The 9262-nt window shown below is 40.3% G+C and overlaps 1 protein-coding gene across 2 annotated transcripts in view; it reads left to right on the top strand.

Annotated features, from left to right (window-relative positions):
* The window catches only part of LOC109241985 (protein CHROMATIN REMODELING 20), a 47708-nt gene that overhangs the window by 26821 nt on the left and 11625 nt on the right, over positions 1–9262 (top strand). For both annotated transcript variants that reach the window (XM_019408806.1, XM_019408808.1), the window contains 4 exons: positions 4595–4736; positions 7099–7248; positions 7328–7383; positions 7461–7764. In XM_019408806.1, the coding sequence (XP_019264351.1) occupies positions 4595–4736; positions 7099–7248; positions 7328–7383; positions 7461–7764 (652 nt within the window). The remainder of the gene's footprint in view (positions 1–4594; positions 4737–7098; positions 7249–7327; positions 7384–7460; positions 7765–9262) is intronic.

Genomic DNA, 9262 nt, shown 5'->3' with positions numbered 1-9262 from the left:
TGCTGAAATTGAGAGGATAAATATTCTAAGGCATTATCACTGCGAAAAGTGCGAATGGAAACACCAAATTGATTTTTAATTTCAGCACAAAAATTCTGGAATATAGAAAACAACTCAGAACGATCTTTCATTAAGAAAATCCAAGTACATCTTGAATGATCATCAATAAAACTAACAAAATAACGAAATCCCAAGGTTGAACTGACTCTACTGGGACCCCATATATCAGAGTGAACTAAAGAAAAAATAGACTCTGCGTGACTCTCAATACTACGAGGATAGGAGGCTCGGGTATGTTTCCCGAGCTGACATGACTCACACTCTAATGTGGATAAACTAGACAAACCAGGCACCATCTTCTGAAGCTTGGATAAGCTTGGATGTCCTAAACGTCTGTGAATTAGGTCCGGAGGATCTGTAACTAGACATGCCTTGGAGGATTTTAGGGAGTTAAGGTAGTAAAGCCCTTCTGATTCAAGTCCTGTTCCAATCGTCTGCCCTGTACTGCGGTCCTGCATAATAAAAGAATCATCAATAAAATATATACCACAATGGAGGGCACGAGTCAAACGACTAACAGATGCAAGATTAAAAGGATAGCCAGGGACATAGAGAACGGAATCTAGAGTGACAGAGGGTAGGGGATTCGCTTGTCCAACTCCTTTTGCTTTGGTTTGAGACCCATTGGCTAAAGTAACAGTGGGAAGAGACTGTGAATACGCAATATTTGACAAAAGTGATTTATTACCAGAGATATGATCAGAAGCGGCTGAGTCCACAACCTATTGTCCAGGAGGACTAGACTGGGAAACACAAGCAAAAGAATTACCAGCAACAGAAGTATTAGTCTGAGCAACAGAAGCTACTTGTAGAGATGTCTGCTTACTTGCTCGATACTGAAGGAACATTATACTCCCCTTCAGATAAAGAAAATCCCTGGTTAACTGTAGTCTCAGTCTGAGCAACATAAGCATTTTTGGTTGGGCGGCCATGTAAAGAATCGCATACATCACGAGTGTGTCCAAGTTTATGACAATAAGAGCACTTGGGTCTAGATCTTCCAAAACGACCTCCTCCTCGTCTATTCTCCATAGTATGAGATGCCCGATTGTCCACTGATTGGGATACGAGGACAGATGAGTCAAGTGTCTGTGATGAGCTCACTGGGTGACTAGGTGCTGCAGCAAGGCGAAGTAATCGAGAGAATAATTCATCAACTGTGGGGACGGTTGGACTAGCCAAAATCTGGTCACGTACTGAATCAAGGTCATTAGGGAGTCCAGCGAGTGTAAGAACTAGAAACATCTTCTGTCATTGCTCTTGTTGTTTTTCAATACTGGCAGAAACTGGCATCAACGTCTCAAATTCTTCCATGACTGCCTGAACTTGTCCCAAGTAAGTAGACATATCTAATTCCTGTTTCTTCAAGCTTGTCATTCGCGATATTACATCATAGAAACGAGATGTCATTAGTGTATAGATTACGAGCCTTTTCCCAAACTAAATAACATGTCTGGAATGGACGGAACAAGGGCATCAACTTGGAATCAATAGATCGCCACAGGATACTACATAACTGAGCATCGACCTTCTCCCACTGTGTTTTGGCCTTTTCATCACCTTCGCTAGCCTTTTTTGTTAAATGATCTTGAACTCCTTGACCTTTACACCACAACTCGACAGATGAAGCCCAATCTAAGTAGTTTGAACCTCCCATTAAAGGTTCTGAGGTAATCATAACACCGGAACTGCCAGAACCCGGGTTTCTAGACCCGAAAGCATCGACTCCCAAAGACATGGTTGGATTATCACTAAATAACAAAAAGAATCAACTGAAAATTCTCTGAAACAGATGAAGAAAATACTGTGTTTGCCGGAAAAGTACTGTAGCTGCCGGAAAAATCAGTGTAGTCGTCGGAAAAACTCAAAGTGGTCGGAATTAAAAAATAAAAATATGGATAGGCTCGGAATTGTAGGGCGATCCAACTGTCCTGAAGGAGCGAAGCCGAAATCTGACAGGAAGGGGTCTCACGCGCCGGCGCGTGGGACAGACGCGCCGCCGGAAACAGTGCTCCGACAGGCGCGTGACGGCACGTGGGTGACTATTTTCCGGTGATTTTTTCTGGGGTTTGGTCGGATCTCTCTTGGGAACCTTGTGGTGGTGTTAGATTTTGCACAACACTGTTAATTAGTGACTTTGACGCAATAAGTCACTTAGGTCACCGGAAAATTGCACGGTGACTGAGTTCTTTCTTTCCGGATATCGCTGGAATGACGCACAACGATAAATTTCTCACCGTAGCTCTGATACCATGTGAGAAAGCACGGGAGAAAATATATTATTGATGTATTGACATATGTTACAATGAGCCCTATATATATACACACATAACATGTCCTACTCCTAATATATATTGGATTAGGGTTATTTATTTACTCCTCTTTACATGACTATTCTAACAATTACCTTATAGAAAAAGGAAAACGAAAGGTTATAAGTAGGACTAAACAATTTTTTCCCCGTTGTCCTAGGAAGTGCAAGTAGCACACATTGAGGATAAAATGATAGAAAGTTGCTTAAGATGGTTTGGTCATGCCTGAATTGACCTCTAAGTGCACTGGTCCGTAGGTACTGAATGATGGTTAATGAATACGCCCTTTGTTCCAGTTTATGTGAACCTATTTCCTTTGTGGTCTGTTCCAAAAAGAATGACTCCTTTCTAAATTTGGAAATAGTTTAGCTTAAACTTACAATTCCGCCCTTAATTAGAGGCTTTTGTAACCACACAAATACTCTGGGCCTCTTTTTGACTTGTTTAGGACCACAAATTTCAAAAGTCTTCATTTTTTCTTGAACTCCGTGCCCAGTCAAACAGGTTCACATAAATTGAAACGGAGGGAGTATATTTTAAAGAAACGAGGTAGATCTAAAATCATATAGAAGGAAGTGTTCGCGAAAGACTTGCATTCTCTTGGAATCATTGTAGACTTAGGGAAAGATAGGGCACAATATAAGAAAAAGATATATATATATATAGTATATATATATATATATATATATATATATATATATATAATATGTATAAGTTGGGAATATGTTTTCGTTATGGTATATGTGTACTTTAGGTACTATAGTAAGACCCTATTAAAGATTCTTATGCCAGTAGAGAATTTAGCGAACTTCTAGTACTCTTCATTTTTATTTTTATATCTTATAATATTTGCCTGAGATGATTTAAAATGAGAAACATGGTCGTGGGGATTGTTATAGCCGACCCTAAATTGTTTGTGACCGGAGCATTGCTGATATTGTTGTTGTCCTCGTCATCCCATTTTTATGTGACCTGCTTATATTTCAGTTTATTCCAAAACAATGTGGCCCTATATTTTAGGGAACCTTTTTAATACACGTTGAATTGTGTAACCATCTCATCTAAAAGCTTAAGTTGAAAAAGCTTAAGCTGTTAGAGAGATCACACTTTTATTTACTTAATTATGTCTTCAACATGCTCCCTCACGTGAGGGCTTGAGTCAAGCACGCGGAAATTCTTTTTGATATTGAGTAGTGGTGAGACTCGAACCCAGAGCCTGTGCCTGCTCTGATACCATGTTGAAGTGTGTGACCATCTCATCGAAAAGCTTAAGCTGACCTGAAAAAAGCTTAAGCTGTTAGAGAGAGCACACTTCTATTTACTTAATTGTCTCTTCAACAACACTCTTCTACACTGGACCCACTTTTATATTGTTGAAAGTTCTCATTTATCGTAAAGTTAACTATCTTGAACTTTATACTACTTTCATTATAGTACAATCAAATATCAACCTTGCTCTTAGGGGTCGTGCTAGGTCAAACAAGGCCGCATAAAATTGGAGCACGAAAATAAAAATGGGCTAAGAGCTGAACCTGGTGCAACTCCATCACCACCGGGAAGTATTCCGATTCTCCTCCTCCTGTTATCATCCGGGTCTTAGCTTCATCATGCATGTCCTTAATCACCCTAATGTAGGCTACATGCACTGCTAGCCTCCAAACATCTCCATAGAACCTCTCTCGAGACTTTGTCGTATGCTTTCTCCATGTCAGTGAACACCATATGCAAATCCTTCTTTGTCTCCCTATACTGCTCCACCAATCTCCTACCGAGGTGAATGACTTCCATAGTCGAACGACCCGGCATGAATCCAAGCTAGAGCTTTGTTTTTACAATCTGGTCTACTAAATATGTTCTGTCATTTCAATATTTTAGGACACAAAAATGTGGTCAGAGAGCCATTAGCTTTTCTTGTTTCCATTAGTCATCGGATTGAGTTGAAGATTCTTGTCTTGTTTTCCAGAGTACAGAATTCTTTTTATAATGTAAGCCTGTTGTTTTTATCATGTCATCTTAGGGTTTTTTAGGGATATATGTAAGCATGTTTCTTCCAAAGAGGCCCCAATTATTCTTTTATGTGGTTTCTTTGCATGCCTTGTTTTTCAATCGGCAAATTGTTAGGATTATTTTTATTGGAGTACTGTAAACATTCTTTTATCAAACCTCTGTCAGTCATTTCGTATGTGGTATCTTAGTCAACTTTACTTTACCTCTTTTTTCAGGGAGAGAAGGGCCGAGTTGCTAAAAAAATGGACATTAAAAGGTGGTGTATTCTTAATTGGCTATACTGCTTTCAGAAATTTGTCACTTGGGAAGCACATAAAGGATCGTCACGTGGCCAGAGAAATTTGTCAAGTCCTTCAGGTAGTGGTTGTCACCTTTAGAAGTGATAATTGTGATGGAGACGAGAGGGAAAAATTCTCTTCAGTTACTTTGTTTTCATGTCCTTTTGGTTAATCTTCATGGTGCTCTTTTCAGCTAGTCTATGTTGAGGTAGGGATCATGTTTGGGGTCTAATTTGTGTGTGTGGATTTTTGTAATTCATCTCGCTGTTCCTACAATGGCCAAGGCCTGTGTGTGACTTAAGCGGGGTTGCTAGCCTAACTTGGCCTTTTGTTCTATGCACACCAGTCTTCTATTCCATAAGACTATAATGCCCTCTCTCCTTCCTGCCGCTTTTTGACACTGCTCTGTGACCCCAGGCTCGTCGAACCATCCATGGTGTCCAATCCTCCAACTTTATCTGTTGAATCCACAAAAGATTTGGCTGCCATTTGTTGACCAGGAGTTTCTGTGTTTCTACGCTTATATGGATTATTGAGCCACCACATCCCACAAGTAATTTGACTTTCATCTGGGGTTGTTGATTTCTTGTTACCCCTACCCTTTCTCTGAACTTTCATTGTATTTGAATTCCAATTTCTTCAATTCATTTTTGTCGTTTTGCTTCTGCTATTGGTTACCTTGCTCCCAATTGTTGGTTTGTGCCCTCCTGTAGTCAATTCTCATGAATAATTAAAAGGCTTCTCCTTCAGAACCTTGAAAGTCGATGCTCTTAGCTGCATCATATTTCACTTCATCCATCTAGGGATTCCGATCTTTATTCTCGTCTTGCATGTTTAAGCCAGTTCTATTGCATGGTAAATATAAGGTTCCAGCGGTGTATATGACGAACACCATTCTTTTTACACAAATTCCAAAGGTACTTCTAACTCCCACTCCCTTTGGGTTGCATGCCACGAGTTGTATGTTCTGGCTTGGTTGAAATCCCGATCGCTTCTGTAGCACTCTAATCTGGTATAAAACAACTAAGCATTTCTGCTTTCTGGAGTGGTGGGATTGAGATGCAAACGGGTCAGTGTTCAATCTATTCAAATTATCTGCTAGCTGCATATATTATGTGCATAGATCTCTAAAAACTGGTAGGTAATTTTGCTTGGGACTATTAGTGGACTGTCCTCTTTACCATGATGATTTTTCTAATATTTTCCTTGTGGACCTCTGTTTTAATATTCTCTATCCATGTTATTATTCTGCCAGTGGCCTGGCTTAACTCCTTTATTTGAGATCTTTTCTTCCTCTTTACCCTTGTGCAAATCTGATCTTAAGTTCAAATCGTTTGAGTTGGATTTAAGGCAGGCTTCGGGATGTCAACCTGACCTGAGGACATGGCGCCATCTCCATTCCACCCCTTAGGCAAGATAGTCAATACCTCAGCCCTCTCGATAGATTTCCGTCCCAATTGTCTGTTATTCATTATTACTGTGGCCGTTATAGTAATTGTTAATATTCACCATGACCATCGGCATATCCACCTTGATAGGAATTTTTACATCTTCACTCCCCTGCATCAACATTTTTTTTTGAAAGGTAAAACTGTAAAACTAGAGCAGGGATGCTTCTAGTTGAAGTCGAGCATAAGATATTTCATTCTCAATTAACCCACTTGAATTTGAAATGTTGGTAATGCAAAATAAACTCCTACCGGTACTCTGGAAGTAGAAAGCACCCAAAGCAGAGCACTGGATTCTTCTTTTGCTGTTTGAAATGAATGTAGTTGATTCTTAAGGTTTATTGACTTGGATTTGTGAATGCTCCTCCATGCTCTTAGTGTTACAGTTTTATAGTCCTCTCCATTCCATTGCATTCTTTTTTTTTTTCTTCCTTTGGTGGAACTTTCTTTTCCTTTTTTGGTTGAACTTCTAGTTGATGCTAAATTTTTTCTCATCTCATGACCTAAGTTGCTCTGACACGGGTGCGGATGTCCGCCATGGGTGCGGGTTCGGATCCTTCGAGATGTAATTTTTGAGACTCCGGGATACGGATCCTAGTATGGATACGGGTGCGGGGATCCAGCTAAAAATTATTCAAAAAAATAAAAGTATCTCTAAATTATGAGAAATTTTGTGGAATACTTACGTATAGCTTGTAAAGTGTGGATTTCTTTTTTATTCTCAAGTTGTAGATAAGTAAAGGATTAATTTCCTAGGTAAGGTATGCTATTTTCTTCAAATTTACCCTAGTTTTGGTTCTGATTTCGGGAATCAAATTGTATCTCGTCTCGAAATCTGCCGTCCATCGTGGTCAAAGTATCCAAAATTATTTGACCAGATCTTAGTACAGATCCCATATCGACACTGGTGCGGCACCTAAACTGCCGTGTCAGAGCAACTTAGCTCATTACCTATTTTCTGAATTCATTGTTAAAAGATCTTCCATTTGTCAGGACGGGCCTGATATACTTGTTTGTGATGAGGCTCATATTATCAAGAATACCAGAGCTGATGTAACTCAAGCCTTGAAACAAGTCAAGTGCCAGAGAAGGATTGCATTAACTGGATCTCCTCTTCAAAACAATTTGATGGAGTACTACTGTGTAAGGCAATAATGAAGCTGTTATATTTGGTACAGACGTATATATGGAATGTAGTCTCATTATTTTGATGTCATGACAGATGGTTGATTTTGTAAGAGAAGGATTTCTTGGCAGCAGTCATGAATTTAGAAACCGGCAAGGCATCTTGTCTTTTCACTGCACTTTTTCACTTTCCTCTTTATGTGTTTTGATGATATTACTCCCTGATGCAGCTTTCAGAATCCGATAGAAAATGGTCAACACACCAATTCTACAGCTGACGATGTTAAGATTATGAATCAGCGGTCTCATATTCTCTATGAGCAATTGAAAGGATTTGTTCAAAGAATGGACATGAATGTCGTAAAGATGGATTTGCCGCCAAAAACTGTCTTTGTGATGTCAGTAAAGCTTTCTCCTCTACAGCGAAAATTGTATAAAAGATTTCTAGATGTTCATGGCTTCACAAAGGACAAGGTCTCTGGTGAGAAGATAATGAAAAGATCCTTTTTTGCCGGGTATCAAGCCTTGGCTCAGGTACTTTCTTATTTATATGTTTCTTAATTTACTGGTTCTTTTGGATGAAATACAACAACAACAATATGCCCAGTATTATCCTACACCGTGGGGTCTGGGGAGTGTAGTGTGTACGCAGACCTTACCCCTACCTTGTGAGGATAGAGATGCTGTTTCCAATAGATTCTCGACTCAGGAAAGTATAAGCATCACATTAATGAAAATATAGACAAGAAGGGACAATACCAAAAAGCCATGTAAAAGCAGAATAAAAACAACAAGATTGTAAGGTGATCAACAATGAAAGAAAATAACGGTTAGTTATAAAAACCTACTACCAACAGAAAGCGAGACTGCGTGCCAATACTACTGTTATAAACACTCTAGACTACCTACTCTACTACCTTAATCCTCGACCTCCATACCTTCCTACCAAGGGTAATATCCTCGGTTGGCTGAAGTTGCGCCATGTCTTGCCTAATCACCTCTCCCCACCTCTTCTTTGGCCTACGTCTACCTCTCCGTAGGCCCTTCAATGTCAACCTCTCACATTTCCTCATCGGGGCGTCTGTGCTCCTCCTCGTCACAAGACCAAACCACCTAAGCCGCACTTCCCGCATCTTGTCCTCAATAAGGGCCACACCCACCTTGTCGCGAATAACCTCATTTCTAATCCTATCTAACTTGGTGTGCCCACACATCCATCACAACATTCTCATCTCTGCTACCTTCAGCTTTTGGACATGAGTGATCTTGATTGGCCAACACTCAAGCCCCATACAACATCGTTGGTCTGACCATCTCTCTGTAGAATTTACCCTTAAGTTTCGATGGCACCTTCTTGTCACATAAAAAACCGGAAGCGAGTCTCCATTTCATCCATCTCGCCCCAATACGATGTGTGACATTTTCATCAATCTCCCCATTCCCCTGAATAATAGACCTTAGGTACTTAAAACTTCCTCTCCTAGGGATGACCTGCGAGTCCAGCCTCACCTCCCCTTCCCCTCCTTAGTCGCGCCACTGAACTTACACTCCAAGTATTCTGTCTTGGTCCTGCTAAACTTGAAACCTTTAGATTCCGAGGTCTGCCTCCATACCTCTAATTGCGCGTTCACACCGTCTTGCGTCTCGTCAATCAATACATTATTTTGGATGAAATAATGTATATTAAAAGTCCAAAAGTTCAACCTACTGGTAAAAAGCTGCAAGTGATAGCACCAACCTTTTTCTATTGGGAGAGCTGGACACAGAGCCACTATCAGATACTTATCCATCATTGTGCCACAATGGAGGAAAAAAGAAAGTTAAAGCAGGAAGATCCCTGGGAGATGTGTTAAGCTGGCGTTGTTTAATGCATTTATTGATGATGGAGGGTAGTCTAATTTTGAGGACCCTCCACCTTCAACCATATGATTGGAGTTTCGAGTCACCATGGAAACAAAGTGGTGGAAAGGGCCACTACCAGGCACCTGATTCAGATGGGATTTTGGGAGTTGGGTGGGGGAGGGGGGACAGT

The sequence above is a fragment of the Nicotiana attenuata genome, unplaced genomic scaffold (assembly GCF_001879085.1).
Source record: "Nicotiana attenuata strain UT unplaced genomic scaffold, NIATTr2, whole genome shotgun sequence".
In the NCBI taxonomy this organism is placed as follows: domain Eukaryota; kingdom Viridiplantae; phylum Streptophyta; class Magnoliopsida; order Solanales; family Solanaceae; genus Nicotiana; species Nicotiana attenuata.
The sequence above is the reverse complement of the archived record's forward strand: the minus strand, read 5'-3'. Positions and strand labels throughout refer to the sequence as shown.